General features: G+C 43.8%; 1 protein-coding gene across 1 annotated transcript in view; it reads right to left on the bottom strand.

Annotated features, from left to right (window-relative positions):
• The window catches only part of LOC123755356 (zinc finger protein 729), a gene marked incomplete at its 3' end in the record, with an annotated part of 39,143 nt that overhangs the window by 17,338 nt on the left and 3,653 nt on the right, over positions 1-18,152 (bottom strand). The window contains 2 exon segments of the mRNA XM_045737901.2: positions 281-368; positions 8,154-9,763. Coding sequence (XP_045593857.2) covers positions 281-368; positions 8,154-9,763 — 1,698 coding nt within the window.

The following is an 18,152-nucleotide window of genomic DNA, read 5'->3' as shown; positions in this document are numbered from 1 at the left end:
AGCCAGAACCTGGCCCCATTGGGTTCTACCATTGTCTGAACTGTCTGAATAATGTATCGCATATTAGCCCAATAGCTCCAGGGAGCCATAGAGGTTCCCCACAGAAAACTGGGGAAAAATTGCTAAAATTAAGAAATGATGATTTACTTCGTTGGCTCAGGGATCCACATATGATATAAAAGACCTTTAAGAATTAATGGAATTATTATTTCTAAAAATTAAAATTTAATGGGTAAAACTGTTTATATTTTAGCACTATAATGTGTATAATTTCACCAACCTTGGTCATCCTGTTCTTCATCCAATCGAGTATCTGGTCCAGTGTGTATCATGCGGGCTCCATGAGGTCCTTCAAGCAACGTCTCGACCTGATGGTGAGGGATTCTTTACTTCGCAAGTTAAGAATTTATAATTTGCTTTAAAATTTACTTTTTTTTCCAGTAAAGAATTCGGCCACAATAATTTTTTAATTACAAGGAGGTTCATATGAATTATGAATTAAAAACATACAAAAGTTTATTCTATCTCCAGTAGCATGATTTACACAATGTAGATAACATTAAATTAATAATTTAATCATTTTAACTTAATAACAATAATTCCTTGTGATCAGGAAGCCAGCATATATAAATACATGTTAGGCTTATATGAAGATGTAAGATGTACATTGGGTCCCGGTAGTACAGTTGGGTTCATTCTCGACACACAATCGATAATTCTGGTTTTGAATCCTGGGCGGGACAGAAATGGTTGGGCACATTTCCTTTCACCTAATGCCTCTGTTTATCTAGCAGTGAGTAGGTACTCAGGAGTTGTCAGGTTGTTGTAGGGTTGCATCCTGGACGGGGTCAGTAATTCGGCTTTGGAGGGGACCTCGATAAAAGCCAAACATGTATGCATGCACTCTGGCTTCCTGTCTCCTGACACAGTGAATATTTATATTGAGGTCCCCACCAAGGTCAAACTGCTCACCCCCCACCTCCCCTGAAATATGGAACCCCCACAAGCTAACTAGTTCCTGGGTACCTATTTACTGCTAGATGAACAGATGCATTAGGTGATAGGACATGTGCTCAATTATTTCTGCCCCACCCAGGATTCAAACCCGGAATTCCCTATTGTGAGTCGAAAATGATCCTATCTGTACGACTGGGACCCTACATTAAATTAAGTACAGTAAATTGTTTTGTCTTCTATTTTTATAGGCTCAGTATTAATACTTTCACTCGCGGTGCAGGTGCACCGCAGATTTTGATGTCGTGCTCCCGGCGGAGCAGGCGAGCGTGCGGCGACACTGAAATGTGTATACTCGTTTCAGTTTTTTCACCTTAATTCTCGTGCTACGTCGTGCGTTTTTATATCATTGTGTTCGCAATAGAATTCCCTACAGGGGTATATGCATATAAGGTCCAAAAGCCCGTCGTGACTCCCTGCAGCAAGCCTAAAGTTGGCAAAAGTTACCCATGAGCGCACAAAATCAGTAAAATGTGTATACTCGTTTAATGTTAAATACTATTTAACTATGTATACTATTTAATGTTAAATAGTAAAACTCAAACCAAACAAATCCCCAGGGCCGGATGAAGTGTTTGCTAGGGTGCTTAAAGAATGCAAAGAGGAGCTTTGTGACCCACTGTCAACCATATTTAATAAATCAATAGAGTCAGGCAGAGTGCCAGAGTTTTGGAAAGTTGCTAATGTGATACCAGTTTTTAAGAAAGGAGATAGATCACTTGCGTCTAACTATCGACCAATTAGCCTAACGTCTATTGTGGGAAAGTTACTCGAATCTATAATAGCAAATAAAATTCGTCTTCATCTTGAAAAACATAAATTAATAATTGAGTCGCAACATGGTTTTATAAATGGCCGTTCATGTTTAACAAATTTGTTATCTTTTTATTCTAGCATTGTTGAGGCAGTTGATAGTGGTAAGGATTGTGATGTTGTATACCTTGACTTTAGCAAAGCTTTTGATACAGTGCCACATGAAAGACTGATTAAAAAAATAGAGTCTCATGGTATTGGGGGTGCTATATTAAGCTGGATTAGGGCATGGCTATACCAAAGGAAACAGAGAGTTAGTATAAATGGAATCAAGTCAGAGTGGGAAAATGTTGTAAGTGGAGTGCCTCAAGGCTCTGTCCTGGGACCTCTGTTGTTTATAATATATATAAATGATTTAGATTCAGGTTTGAGTAGCAACATTTGCAAATTTGCCGATGATACGAAAATCGGTAGGGAAATTAATTCGGAGGAGGACTCACTATCACTCCAAGTTGATCTAGATAGGGTTTTGAAATGGTCAAAGGATTGGCAGATGCAGTTTAATGCTGATAAATGTAAAGTTCTGAGGTTAGGTAATGATGATAGAGTTACAAGATACGAGCTAGATGGTGTTGTGATTGCGAAGTCGGATTGCGAAAGGGATCTGGGAGTTATGATTAGTAAGAATTTAAAACAAAAGGATCAATGCATAAATGTTCGTAATAAGGCAAATCGGACACTTGGATTTATTAATCGCAGCGTTAGTAACAAGACACCTGGTGTGGTTCTCAAGCTATATCTTGCTCTAGTTAGGCCCCATTTAGATTATGCAGTTCAGTTTTGGTCGCCATATTATAGAATGGATATAAATTCACTTGAACGTGTCCAGCGTAGGATGACTAAGTTAATTCCCCAAATTAGAAATCTTTCATATGAAGAAAGATTAACAAAGCTTAAGTTGCATTCACTGGAAAGGCGAAGAGTTAGGGGTGACATGATAGAGGTTTACAAGTGGATGAATGGACATAACCGGGGGGATATTAATAGGGTATTAAAAGTATCAACACAGGACAGAACACGAAACAATGGATATAAATTGGATAAGTTTAGATTTAGGAAAGACTTGGGTAAATACTGGTTCAGTAACAGGGTTGTTGATTTGTGGAACCAATTGCCGCGTAACATTGTGGAGGTGGGGTCCCTCGATTGTTTCAAGCACGGGTTGGACAAGTATATGAGTGGGATTGGGTGGTTATAGAATAGGAGCTGCCTCGTATGGGCCAATAGGCCTTCTGCAGTTACCTATGTTCTTATGTTCTTATGTTCTTATGTTTCAGATTTCACACCTTAATTCTCGTGCTACGTCGTTCGTTTTGGTATCAATGTGTTCGCAACTGAATTCCCTACAGGGCTTTATGCATTTAAGGTCCAAAAGCCCGGCGTGACTCCCTGCAGCAAAGCCAAAAGTCAGCCAACTGTTACCTGTGAACGCGCACCAACTTGCACATCGCAACCTAATGTGTATACTCACTTAGTTTGATAACATCAATTTTCGTGTTACGTCTTTCATTTTGGTATAAAATTGCTTTATAAAGGCGCATATTTTAAAACTAGTCCCATAATAATAGAACAATAAATGGAATTTTAACAAATATTTTAAATTTTGGACGCTCATCACCACAAATTTATTTAAATCTTACCAGTGTTCTGATATCAATTTTTGTGTTACGTCTTTCATTTTGGTATCAAATTGTTCACAATCTAAAGGCGCGCATTTTAACACTAGTCCCATAACAATAGTACAATAAATGGAATTTTAACAAATATTTTAAAATTTGGACCACAAAAGTATTTCTAATTTTTCAAGTGTTCTGACCTCAATTGTCAGGCTACATCATCATTATTGTATCAAATTGTGCGCAATCTAAAGGAGCTCATTTTGAAACCACTCCCAGATTGATCGGATAAAATATAAAATTTTAACAAATATTTTAAAATGATGGACACAAGCACGAGTCCACCGCTCGGTATCGGGAGAAAAATTATGGGCTCAAGTACGAGTCCACGGAGTGCAATAAGTGTTAAAATTAATATTTTTAGAATTTTAACAATTACTAAAGTTGACATTGTCTTTATGATATGATACTGAATAAATGAAAATGAGCCTACCATTTTATTGTGGTACAGTATACTGAATAATGCATAGTTATAATGATCAACATTTGGCTACAATTATTACTTTTCTGGAGGGTCAAAAAGTGGCTTCCTGTTGTTACGCACACTAAGATAGCTCCACATTGTTAAGTCGCATCAGCTCTTGCGAGTCATTAAAAGATTACTGGGAGAGGGAGGCCAAAACTTGACCTCCTTCAATGAGATGCAGAGAGCAGGGAATACATGATTACCCTCACCAAGAAATCAAGCCCCAGAAAGAAGCAAAGCAAAACAGAGAGCAGCAAGGTCTAGAGTAAAGAGAACAAACAACACAGCAAATAATCCACCTAGTAATTAGGTCAATGCCCCATCCTCTCCACCAGTTACTGCTGCTCATCATCAGGAGGTAGTACCGCTGGAGCTGCTGGCTTCCATGTCAACAAGCCATCACTCATTCTACTGATGACTGCTCCATAGTCACCAATTTGCCAAGTCTCAGATTTTCCTAGATAAGTGTTGGCCATCCTTTTTCCCATGGGGTCCCATTTGCTTGTGTATCTTTCCAATCTTTAGTACAGTATTGTATCAACGTCGGTGTTCATCAGTGTTCGGTGTTCCGTATTGCATCAACATCGGTGTTCCTCAGGGCAGCATACTTGGCCCTCTCCTCTTTCTCATCTGCATTAATGACCTTCCAAATGCCTCCCAACACCTCAAACCAATTCTATTTGCTGACAACACAACCTTCATTTACTCCAGTCCTGACCCCCTTGCTCTAAATGCCACAGTAAATACTGAGCTAAATAAAGTCCATCTTTAGCTAACGGCCAACAAACTCACCCTTAATATTGACAAAACTTTCTATATTCTGTTTGGCAATAAATCCTCTAATCAAATAAATCTCAAAATAAACAATACCCAAATTTGTAACAAATTAGATGGCAAATTCCTTGGCGTTCTCATTGACCACAAGCTGAATTTCCAGGGACACATTCTAAATACTAGTATATCAAAAAGTTTCAAAAACTGTTGGCATTCTTTCTAAGATCAGATATTATGTCCCCCGCCATGCCCTCGTGACGCTCTATTACTCCCTCATCTATCCATATCTCAACTATGGTATTCGTGCTTGGGGTTCTACTACCCAAAATCATTTACGTCCTCTAATTACTCAACACAAAGCTGCTATTAGGACAATATCCAACTCTGGCCCCAGACATCACTCGGTACCCCTACTCAAATCTCTGAATATGTTAGATATTAAGTCACTGCACATTCTCTCATGTATATTATACATATATATAAAATGCTGAACTGTAATGCCAATCCTGACCTCAAAAGCTTTATTGAAGGTTGTAACAGATCCCATGAGCACCACACCAGAAATAAATTCAGTTTTGATATTCCAAGAGTACGACTTAATCAAACTAGAAATGCTCTACAAATCAAGGGACCCAGAATGTGGAATGACCTTCCCAACCATGTTAAAGACTGTACCTCTCTCAACCAGTTTAAGATAAAAACGAAGCACTACCTAATAAATTCCCTGTAACCTACCTTACCCCCCTATTGTCAACCCATGTCTGTTTTCTTAAACAACGCTGTTTGTCGACCTAATTGTATTTGTGCTGCGTTTTCAGCCATGTTTCCCCCTTTTTTATCTTTATTTTTATTTGTACTCAACACATTTTATTATTTATACTCAATTAGTATTAAGGTTTAGTCATTAATGTTTTTCCTGCCCGAAACGCTTTGCGTAATAGTGGCTTTAGGCATTGTATGTACTAGCTCCATCTATAAATCGATCAAATTATGTAAAATCTCTTGAATGTATGTACCTTACCTGAATAAACATTTTATTTTATTATTTATTTTTATTGTATTAGCTTCACATGTGTGTGTTTACAAGTCTTACTTGCTATGTGAACTGTGGCTACAATTTACCTCAAGCTGCATGTGATTAGGGCTACCCTTCCTTAAGCAATCACAGGAGATGCCCCTGCACTGATAGGGGCATCTATTTGCACTGCACTGATAGGGTTACTTCTGGATTTACCTGAATTTACTTGTGGGCCACTATGTCTCTAGTGGCCTCAACGAGAACTTAAAGTTGATGACGTGTCAAAGGTTCCCTCATATCTCCTGATGCTTTTCATCAAGCTGGATTTTGAAATTCAGCAGTGTTTTGGTATTTATGGCTTTGGCGGGTATGCAGTTCCATGGGTTTATAATGTTATGGGTGAAAAAGCATCTCCTGTTTTCTGTCCTACTTTGTGACTTGTTGAGCTTCAAACCATTGGTCCTTGTTTGTGTTACATCTGACCTTTTAAAGAAGCTGTCTGGATCAATATCCTCCAAATTGTTAAGCATTTTAAAAGTTTTGATGAGATCAGCTTTGTCATGTCTGGTTTATGTCTGGTCATGCTGTTAGCCCTGTGGCCCTCAACCATTCCTGGTATGAGACTCAACTTAGTTCTGGAATGATTTCTCATGCACAGTGTTGAATTTTCTTCAAAGTAGATACGTCTTTCTGAAGGTGAGGTTTCCTTGCTTGGATACAATAATCCAAGTGGGGTAATTATCTAAGTGTAGTTACAGGATGAGAGCTATGCTTGTGGTATCTTCAAAAAGTGTTGCAACACCCTTTGTTGCAACACTTTGCTTTGCTTTGAAACTACTGATGGTTTTGGCCTCCACTTCCTTCTCATTTAACTTGTTGCAATCATCTGCCACTCACTTTGCAAAAGTGATTTTTTTATATTTTTGGGGGACAGCATTGTTTAGTTAACTTAACTCTATGACCTCTTATTCTTGAAGTTCCAGGTTTGAGGAATTCTTCTTTATTTATTTTGTTTATTTCCCATTATTATTTTGTACATACTGTACTGATCATATCACATCTTTATCTTCTATCTTCTAGCTTGTGTATGTTTAATGCCGCTCCTCATGGCTTTTGTCTTTCAGTTCCAGAGGTAATTTAGTTGCATGTCTTTGCAATTTCCAGTTTGTTGATGTACTTCTTAAACTATGGGCACCATACAACCGCTGCATATTCCAACTTTGGTCTCACAAAGATCATGAACAATTTCTTTAATATTTCACCATCCATGAACAACAATTGTGAAATTGGAAAGCATAGCATATGCTCCTCACACAATGTTCTTTATGTGGTCTTCAGGTAACAGTTTTTTATCTAGAACCACCCATAGATTCCTTTCTTTATCAGAGTTTTTTAAAAGCTTTTTCACATAATTTGGAGGTTGTGTGTGTGGCCTATTTTCTCCTACTGTATTCCAGATAAATGCAGTCAATCAAACCATCTCTTTCCTGTAAAATCTCTACAGCTCTATCATAGAAAATAAGTAGATTTACTACAAAGGATCTTCCAGATCAAAAACCATATTGTCTGTCTGTTATTATGTCATTTCTCCCCAGGTGTTCTACTCGTTTGTTTTTAATACTTTTCCAATATTTAGACTACTACACTTGTCAACCACACAGGTCTATAATTAAGAGGGGTCTTCCCTGCTACCACTTTTGTAGATTGGAACTATGTTAGCCTTTTTTCATATATCTGCCAAGACTTCTGTACACAGAGACTGAAAAAATCAATTGAAGTAAAATGCTGAGCTCAGGTGTGCATTTTCTCTTTTGTTCTGCTCATAATTAAGGGTTTGTTAATATTGGAGCCATCAGCTTCAGTGGTGCTGCCACCTGGTTGTGAGCAGTCATAACCAGCAGCAGGAGTAAGGGGTGACCTAACTACTGGGTGGATTGTTTACTAGGTTGTTTGCTTTGTTGTTTTGTTTTTATAACAGTACTCTCTTTTGACCTTGCTGTTGTCTACTTTGGTTTGCTTCTCTCTAGGGCTTGATTTCTTGGTGCTGCTGATCGTGTATTCTCTGCTCTCTCTGCCTCTTTGAGGGGGGCCAAGTTTTGGTCTTTGATCCCTGGTAGGCTTTTAATGATTTGCAAGTGACTGATATATCTTGATGTGAAGCTATCTCATTATGGCTAGCAACAAGGAACCACCAAGAAAGAAGTACAGGTATTTCATTACATTCAATGTTGTTTTCATAAACGAAAAATATTCTAAATTTTGTAAGCTACTGTAGGTCAATTATAAATTTACAACTGTCTATGAATAAAGTTACAGATTGACTGATTTATTTATTTCACCAATTACACACTAAAATAAATTTACAAAGTGAGAAGTAAACTTAATACTGTACCTTTTTTGGTCTTCCAGGTCTCCGGCCTGTGGAGGATATGACATATGTTCCTCTGGGACGTCCACGACCTCTTTTTTTACGACGCCCACGACGAGGAATAATTGGTAAGGTGCAATTTAATTCTGGTAGTACAAATTCCTCAACCTCTGGTGGGCCTTTCACCAAAACAGCTGATGCTGGTGATCCACCAGGTAAAGTCATATCTACCAAAATGCCTTCACTTCCTGAATCCTCCAACTTAATGCTGCAGCCATCCAGGTGATGATCTGCAGAGGTCTCGGCAAGCAATATTGAATCACCTGCGACTTCCTTCTTCAGCAGTGACATAGTTTTAGCAAATTGTTCATTATCGTCTCTTACATCTATTCTAGATAAAGGTAGTGTTCTGCCACGTCCTCCCCCTCTGCCTCTTCTTCCATAGCGTTGATGGGGTCGTACTGGCACTGGAATCTTTCTGGTTCGAGGACTTTTTGACCCATAAAAATCAGAGTCACCAGATCCTTTGACACTTACAATTAAAGACTTGCTTTCTTTCAGCTTCTTCAAGTCTTCGGGACGTGGCAGGACAGTGACCATTCGGTTTCCAATCCTCTGAAGAACACCTTGTGCAGATATAGCCAGTGGACCAGTCCCAATGAACTTTCGAGGTTGTTGATTATAATTCTGCTTTCCTGACATGTAACTACTTGTTTTTAGGACGACAGGCTTTGAACTTGAATTATGAGACTTGGATGTTGCAATTGGAACATGAATGTGTTGAGTGGTTGGTATTCCATTATGATCCCTGTGAATAGTAGACTGAGAAGTCATGACACTAAATGTGCCACTAGCCGTAGTAGGTATAGTTGAAGATTGAAGTACTGAAAGAACTTGACTGTGCGTAACATCTGCACCACTAACGGAAGTCATATTATTTGAGTCAACTGTAGATGTTAATGTAATTGAATCTCCACTAGTTTCTCCTACTAGTGGTAACTGAAGATGGCTAAGCCCCTGTAATATGGACACCCCAGCACTGTCATTCAGAAATGAGAGTGGCAGTGTTATGGTGTGTGCTGACCCAGACTGATCACTTGCAGGTATCTGAATCAGTTGCTCACCTAAGATAGCTGAAGCGGACCCATCACCAGTATCCTCTGCAGCCGTAAGATATGTAATGGCTTGTGTCCCCTCGCTACTGGTCATGGTGACAGTTGAATGGCCATGTTCATGGTCTAACAGGGCTAGCTGTTCCCCAGTATCATCTGCAGTCACTACAGTGATTGGTCCTTCTCCTGAGAAATCTTGTTGAAGCACCATATCTGTTTCCTCTTGATCTAACGACAGCTCACCATGCACTCCAGGAAGGTCAACAAAGTTGACCAAACTTCCATCTGGTGTTCTGATCAAGGGCAGTGCAGACTGAGGATACACAACAGTGACTGCATTTCCAGACTCATCTGTTGTTACATAATGCACTTCATTTTGTAGGGCAGTATGACTTATAGTGTGTCTGCCATTATGTGTCATCATGGTGGTAATCTTGAGGGGGTCATTATCGCTGTCCATTTCGTCCTCATCATCATTATCGCCAGCCTCCACCAGATGATGAGTTGTAACTCCATGAACACCTTTAAATAATAATCAACATTTTATTAGAGTAAAATAGAAAACACAGATGTTCACACAAAATAAAATGTGCACTAAATTTATTTAGGCCTACCTTTCCTAGGACACTACTACATCTGTCCAGGAGACCCCCTCAGTAGCTCCCAGAGCTAGGTACTGGTCCAGACATGAAGCATCAGGCCTATGAGACCCACCCTCTTGCCTAGCATAAACTAGGACCAGAATCTGGGTCTCTATAACATAAAGGGACCTTGAGAAGCAGAGATCAACCAAACTGAGAAACAAAAACATAAAGCATAAACTCAACAAAAATCAGCGTTGAATGTAATGAAACAAAATTTTCTGGGTGAGACCCGAAGACTTCCCAGAGCTATCCAGGCTGATATGGATATATTAGATATCTAGCATTAGTCAATGTGTATGAGTTCTAGGCCTACCGGGGACTACGAGCCAAAATCTGGCCCCTTCAGAGAGGCCTGAGGAGGAGCAATGACCTATAGAAACCCCCATGTGGTTAGAGGCATTCTGTGTCTGCCATCGATCGGGTCAGGCACCTAGAAAAGTAAGCGCCCCAAAACAAACCCCTATTCTGGTAAAAAAACATTCCTAAAAAGAGCCGAACGAGTAGACAGAACTCCCCAAATGAAAACAAGCAAACTAGCATGACATCCCCACATTGCTGAGCCACTGTCTGCGCAACCTCCCCCACCCGGGAGGGAAAGGGGAAGTCCAGACCTTCACGCCAGCTACCCACCCTTCAATTCAATTCTTAAGGCTGGATGTTAAAAATGCGAAAAACCACCGACCGGAGGGAGGGAGGGTTGCCAGGGAGCCTCCAGGTCTCACCCAGAAAATGGCATTTCATTACATTCAACATTGGTTTTTTGAAGGGAGCCCCATCGGTTCCCTGGAGCTAACTACCCAAAGACAAAAACAAAAATGGGGACTTATCCGGGAGGCAGTCGGCCCTCGCTCCTCAACTCGAAGTCGAAACAACTGGCTGCAACCTACGACCCAATGCAACACAGGCCCTACGAGGCCCAGGAACATTGACAAGATAGAGAGCAGCCAGAACCCTGTTCGACCTCCAAAAATCCCATACCAGAATGTCAACCCAAAACATATTACCGAAGACGGCAGCCAAAGCAGCAAACTTACAAATGTCGTGGGGCACGAGGATAGACCGCTGGCTGGCTAGACCTGATAACTCTGCGGACGACCTAGGAGACCCGCTCCCTGGAACAGGGAAGAAGGGAAACTGGGTCAACCCAAAGCACGTCCCCGGCCACTGAAGCCGTGGCGTGCAGATAAAGGCAAAGACCTGCAATCGGACACAACACACGATGCACCCCTGACCTGACCAACCAAGCATCAACAACCCAAGGACCTCTCCGGAAACCAACAGACTTTGCCAGAAAAGAAGGAGACGGCTGCAAACGAACCAACCTACCACCAGGACCAAAAGAACAGAAACCTTTGTGCCAGAGGAGAGCATGAAGCTCCCCGACCTGACCCTCAGAGGACAATGCCAACAGGAAAAGAGCTTTAGAAAAACTATCCTGAGCCGAAGGGGCCACTACAAACCGAGGAGAAGAGAGAAGAGAGAGCACCCGGTCCAACGACCAGGACAGCTCAGGCGGCACATTAGCAGGCCAGAAGGGGAAACAATGCCCAAGAAATCTTGCGGAACCCGAGGAAGACCTTCCCTCGGGTCTGTGAACACATCGAGCGAGGGCTTAGGTAGGCGCCACGACACTGAATTCCAAAAAAAACGAAGAGGGAGCCGGCGACGCAGCTGCTGATGCAAGAACCCCAGGGTCCAAACCCAGCGATCGCAAGAGTGGCGGAAGGGACGTCCCTCGAAGGAACCAGAACAGATGCCAAAGCCAGATCCAACCCGACAGGTAGATCAGTACGGCAAAGTTCAGACTCCCGCACAGCTGCTCGAACAACTGACGAGTGACCCAGGTGCCCTCCAAACATAGCAGAAGGCTTGACTGAAGCTGCAGCAACACTGTTGGAGGGAGAGACAAGGAAGCGGTCCGAGAGTCCCAAACAAGACCCAGCCAACCTGAGAGGGAACCTAAAGGGACTTCCTCCAGTTCACCAAGAACCCAAACCTGGCGAGCTGGGAAAGAACCCAGAACGGCTGGAAACCCAGACCAGCCAGTCGTTGAGGTAAGCCAGAACCCAAACCCCTAACAGACGCAAACAGGTCACCACGACCTGAGTAAGGCGTGTTAAAATGTGAGGCGCCAGCCGTTCAAGCCAAATGTAAGGCAATGACAGTGGTAAGCTTTCCGCCCCACGAGAAAACCGCGCCAGGTCCTGAACCTTGGATGAATTGGGACGTACCAATACACGTACCGGAGGTCCAGGGACACCATCCAAGTGCCCGGCTCCAAAAGCAGCCAGACCTGGGACAGTCGTCATCCGAAAGGAGGGGCAAATGACCCAGGGGTTCAGATGGACAAGTCCAGAATGAACCTCAGATCTGCACAGTCCCATTTCAGAACTGGAAACAGGCGGGAAACCCACCTGAGGATGCCGTCGTTTTGACCATGCCCAAGCGTACCTACTCCAGGATAACCCGACAGAGCTCAGGGAAAGAGGCCTGCCCTGCCAGCCCCAAACCCCCCCAAAGGAGGAGGAGCCACCCAACGCCACAGCAGGCTGGAGGAAACGACCCGAAACGCCCATGAATTGTAGGACCAAGCAAGAGCAAAGAGCGCAAGCCTTTCCCCCATTGCCCCGTTGATGAGGAAACCGCAAAAAGGCAGACAACCCTTGCGAGAGCTCGCCCAACTCTCAGAGTGAGCATGGCTCCTCAGCAGGGGCCAGCACCGAAACTCGCACTACTGGCTTATGATGACTGAAGGAACCCCAAGTCCTGGCACCACCCTTCCAGGCAGGAATTGCCCCCCCCCCCCAAGATAACCAACAGGTGAGGCAACTAGACAAAGCTGCCTGCAAAAATATGCACCACCAGAGACTCTGCTAATAGCAACGAACAAAAAGGGACACAAATCTAAGAGCCAGAGCCAGAGAAGAGTCCAAAGAGTTGACGAGCACCGCCTGTCACCACACGGGGCGAGAAGCAAAGAACAGAGACACCGCTTCCTTCAGAATCAACGCAAACAACTTCATCAAGGCAGCAGATGCCCGAGCCACCAAAGCAAGCACACCAGATGCTAGCCCAGAATCCAGCTCCACATCCTCCTCGAGCCAGTCCGAAAACAGTTCCAGTAGGAAAATGCGCAAGACCGAAGCCAAATGCCCACGGGTGCACAAATTCTCAGCGACCAGGGACACCAAAAGGGAGGGAACCTGCACGTGAAGCTGCACCTGGCCGGTATTGCTAGAAAGCACAAGGGCGAGTAAGCATGCATTGAGATGCTCCAACTCGCCCCCAGGTAAACCTGAACGAACGTAGTCAACTCCCGCCAATCAAGCATGCTGGTCCGACAGAATGCATGCCATGCCCCCAATGAAAAGAAAGGGCAGTCTGCCAGCCAGGAAGACTCTGGCACCTTGTAATGCACCCAGGAAGGAAAAGAGGAGTCAAACTCAAAAGAAGGCGGCTCCATTATCAAGGTGTAATCTGTGCCTCGCAGGAGGTAATCCACAATGACCTCCCGCACCTCCCTAGGTGGGATTTGGGAAGCCAAAAAACCTCCAGAAAGAGGCACCAAGAAACCTAAGGGAACCCGGAACCGAACCTGGGGAGGAGCAGAACTCATATCAAATTCGTACAGGGAGGGGGATACAAAAAACCCTTACACCGTAACAACAAGCCCTGCGACGTGGGTACCACCACTCAATCGGGGTCAAATGAGGACCAAGCCCCCCCCCTCCCCAAGTCAACTCCTCCCCAGCCCTGGGATCCTCCAGATCAGGACTTGGGGCAGAGCCGTCCTCCAAACCATCAGCCTCTAGAGAAAAGGCAGAGTCCACCAGAAATGCAGGGAAGAAGGGTGTCCACTGACACAACCTGAAAGCCCCAGCAGGAGGAACAGGCTCGAATGCCTCCACCGCCGATCTGGAAGGGGCAATCTCCGAAGCTGCCCATATCTCACCACCAAGAAAGCCTGCCCAGACTCCGAAACCCTCAAACGTTTGGGAGCAGGGAACAGGAGGGGTGGAAAGGGGAGAGGAGGATGAACCACAGCAGGGAAAGGACAAGGGGGTGTGAACGAAACCAAAGGGCATCCAGAAAGGCAACCAACCTAAAGCGTTACAGCAATGTAAACCTCGCATGCAATGCCAAAGCTGCCTGCACACGAATATCAATAGCAATGGACTGAGTGAACTGGAGTACAAGCAAGGAACACCACTCGTAGGACTCCAGGGTCAAAGGTGTCATTGACAGGCAGGGCAGCAGGAAACATGGCGGAGGCAAAAGCGGTGAATGTCACCCAGAGACGAGGGGACAGAGCAACCTTCAAACTTGCACGAAGCGAGATGGTACTCAGAGGATGTATCAATTGGCCCAATGAGCCCAATGGGGGTTTCCAGGGCCCTTAGGCTGACTGCTAAGGGAAGCCTAGGCAAGATACTGCTAACCGGTTATCCCAGAACTACCAAACAAACAAAAGCTGAACCCGTGTGATGTGTGCACTCACCCGGACCTAGTGGAGGGCCACCAAAATAATACAAGTGGTTCTACAGCCCCACCAGGCAAAAGAAAAGAAAAGAAAATAAACACCCCGCAAAAGCACGTCTCCAGGAGGAAAAGAACCGATCGATATGTGTATTATAAAACAGCTGCACAGTACCTCGCACCTCAGCTAGCGACGATACTACCTTCTACCCAAGGCTAAACAGTGGTAGAAAAAAAAAAAAAACAGCTGGCCCCAAGGGCGGGCAATCACTGAGCAGCAAAAGAACCTTGCGGAGGTAGTCCCCGAACAGTTAGTGGAAGGTAACCCCAAACTGCAAGGGTACTACTTACAGGGCACCTAGGGAAGGTGACCCTAGGCGCATGCAGCCCCAGTACTTTGTGAATTACACCTGGCTCGCACACCACCACACAGCTCCAGAACCTCGTAGAAGAACCACAGCTCCAGAACCTTTGAGCAGTGCTGCTCAAAGGAGGGAGATAGAGTCGATCGACTGCCACTCAATACAACACCCACAGAACTGGGATTGGGTAGCCGGTGCTGGAGGTCTTGGGCTCCTCTTTCCCTATTGATGAGGGGTAAGAGCTTTCGTTCGACTTTCGGTTTGGAATTTTTAACCAGCTGTAGTTTGTTTTGGGATTCCTACCTTTCTGGGTGCCTGACCTGGTTGATGGCAGACAGACTGCTTCCAATTACATGGGGGTGTTTATAGGCCATTGCTCCTTGTGCCTCTCTGAGGGGGGCCAGGTTCTGGCTCATGGTCCCCGGTAGGCTAGAACTCCATTGATTGACTGTTGCCACGGTCTAATATATACACATCAGCCCGGTATAACTTAGGGAAGCCAAAGGGGCTCTACACAGAAAATATGGTATTTAGAAATTCTACTCAAGTGCTATCCATATACACGTCTAATAAAAGTCCATATATTTTTTCTCCAAGATTTTAACCAAGTTTTAAAAACCTTATATTTTGTCTGGCTTTTGACAGCCCATATGAAGCAGCGACACACAGTTCTCTAATTTCAATTGAAATAACTTTGGCTGGGAAAAATACTGTATCAAGTTCTGAGGAACTTGATAATGTTGAGAACAGAACATGAAAAAACCAGTGCTGAATGTAATGAAACACTAATTTCTGGATGAGCACCGGTGGCTCCCTGAAACAATATGTTGAGATAGTACCATCCACTAAGTCACATCAGCTGTGGCATTCAATAGGCCTTCTGGGGACCAGAGCCTGGGCCCTCTCACAGAGATACTGAGATACTGGGAACTGTGATATTTGTATTCACCACTTCATTGGGGAATGCAACCAGAAAATCAGAAAGTCAAAACAAACTACAATACTGCTGGATTCAAGAGAGACCGAAGCCTCAAAGCCTGCCTAAAGAACTCCCCCCAAACTATGTAAACAAATGGTGCCCCACCTCCCCCACTTGGTTGGGAAAAAGGGGGAGGTAGCTTACCACCTGCTGGGGTCTGAGCTCCAAGTTCTAGAGCAGATGTAGACATCGGGCACCTGACAGCTGGGTGGACAGCACTTCGGATTCGTAGTCCTAAGGTTCCGAGTTCGATCCCCCGGTGGAGGCGGGGACAAATGGGTAAAATGTTTCTTTCACCCTGATGCCCCTGTTACCTAGCAGTAAATAGGTACCTGGGAGTTAGACAGCTGCTATGGGCTGCTTTCTGGGGGGTGTAACAAAAAGGAGGCCTGGTCAAGGACCGGGCCGCAGGGACGCTAAGCCCCGAAATCATCTCAAGATAACCTCAAGAGCGTAGACATCCACCCAATGACCTGGAAGGGAGGGAGAGGATCAGGGAGTCACTGGGGATCACCCAGAAATTGACATTTCTTTGCATTCAATACTGGTTTTCTGGTAGGAGCCTCTTATGGCACCCCTGAAGCTAACTCTCACAGAGAAGGAAAAACACCAGGGAGGAGAAAGTACTGCAGGAATCATGACAGTGATGTGTTCCCTGGCCGAGAGAAACAACCCAAAGCCACACAAAGGTGCTGAGTCCTCTGAACATTCACTAAATACCAGGCCACCAAACCCTGTTTGACCTCCAAAACTGCACACACCCTAATATCATCCCAGGACATGTCTGCAAACACAGCCAGAAGAGCAGTATACTGCCTAATGTCATGGGCATAAGGGTACTCTGTAAGCTGGGGAGACTTAATAACTCTGCGGACGACCTGGGAAATATGAGGCTTGGAACAGGAGGCTGTAACGGTTCTATTGTTACGTAAAGTTTGGTGACAATAAACACAAACACTAAGAGAATATATATATTTGGTCGAGTATACAGAAATATGCAGGTGATACTTTGGCGAGCAATGGTGTGAGTTGAGCACACTAAGAGTCGTTACAGTATCTCGCAAGTGTCTGTTCTAGACCACACTTCAAAGTAGACTCGATATTATTCGCTACTCTGCTGCCTAAAAGCTCGGGCAACACCTCACCGTTCTCCAAAGGTTGACAGCAATATTAACTGGAAGTAGGGAAAGGTTTGAGTTCCATAATTAGTACTAAGAAGAGCTTTGCTTCTCTCATTAGGCTAATGCGTTTGGAGCGAGTATATTATTGGGATAATCTACTCGCTACAAGGCCAAGGAAACAGGATGGGCCCACAAGGCATCCACCAAAACAGAATTGGTGGCACAAAGGTAGCAGCAGAGAGCTGCCACTGGACACAGCAAATGATGCACCACTGGCCAAACCAACCAACCATCGATGACCAAAAAGCTCCTCCAAAAGCCAACCAACTCGTTCTTTGCCAGAAAAGAAGGAGCCAGCTGCAGATGAACAAAATGCCCATTAAGGACAAAAGAACAAAATACCCACCGAAGGAAAGCATAAAGCTCCCCAACTTAATACTCAGAGGCAAGAAAAACCAAAAACAATGCCTTTGAGATAGAATCACAAATCGAACAGAACACTGTGAAACAAGAAGAGAAGCAAGACCACAGTCCAGAGACCATGCAGGTACAGTGGATCCTCAGTTTTCGAATGCCCATTTTTTAATTTTTCAGTGTTTGAGCTCAATTTCTTAAAAAAATTTGACTCGGTACTCCGTAGTTTGCCTCTGTGCTCAAGTTTGTTGATTCATGTAAGGGCCGACCGAGCACATGGCGCACTTCAGTTTACCAGTGTCTCCCGCCTAGTGATGGTCGCGCTTGAATTCTTTGTGAAGAATTTCATTGTTTTTGTGCTTTTTTGGGTCTAAACATAAAAGTTCTTATTATATATCATGCCATGGGTTCTAAGAAAGTCAGTGGTAAAGTTCAACCTAAGAAAATAGTTGTGAGGATGACGATAGATGAAAAACAAAGAGATCATTCATAGTGAGTCAATGTGATGTGTCACTATAGACAAGTGCTAAGACGTAGGGAAAAACAAGTGTCCATAGACAGATTCTTAGTAAGACAAGCAAGCAGTGAGCCACAACCAGATCCTAGTTGCATGCCTGCAAAATGTAAGAGAGTGAGTACCCCAGAAATGTCATCACTGCCTGATGTTATAATGGAAAGGGGACTCCCCTTCCAAACTCTTCCCTCTTCTCCTCCCTCCCACTCCTCACCATTTTCCATATGCCAACATGATTCCTCCATAAAGGTACGGTACCTATGAGTAGTTTTCTGTATAAAATGTATTTTTCAGTTAATATTTTTGGGGGGTGTGAAACGGATTAATTTAATTTACATTATTTCTTATGGGAAATTTTTTTTCAGTTTTCGTATTTTTGGTTTTCAAACTGTCTCTGGGAA

This window comes from Procambarus clarkii, chromosome 20, assembly GCF_040958095.1.
Source record: "Procambarus clarkii isolate CNS0578487 chromosome 20, FALCON_Pclarkii_2.0, whole genome shotgun sequence".
Lineage (NCBI taxonomy): Eukaryota > Metazoa > Arthropoda > Malacostraca > Decapoda > Cambaridae > Procambarus > Procambarus clarkii.
This window is presented reverse-complemented; position numbering and strand designations above follow the sequence as displayed.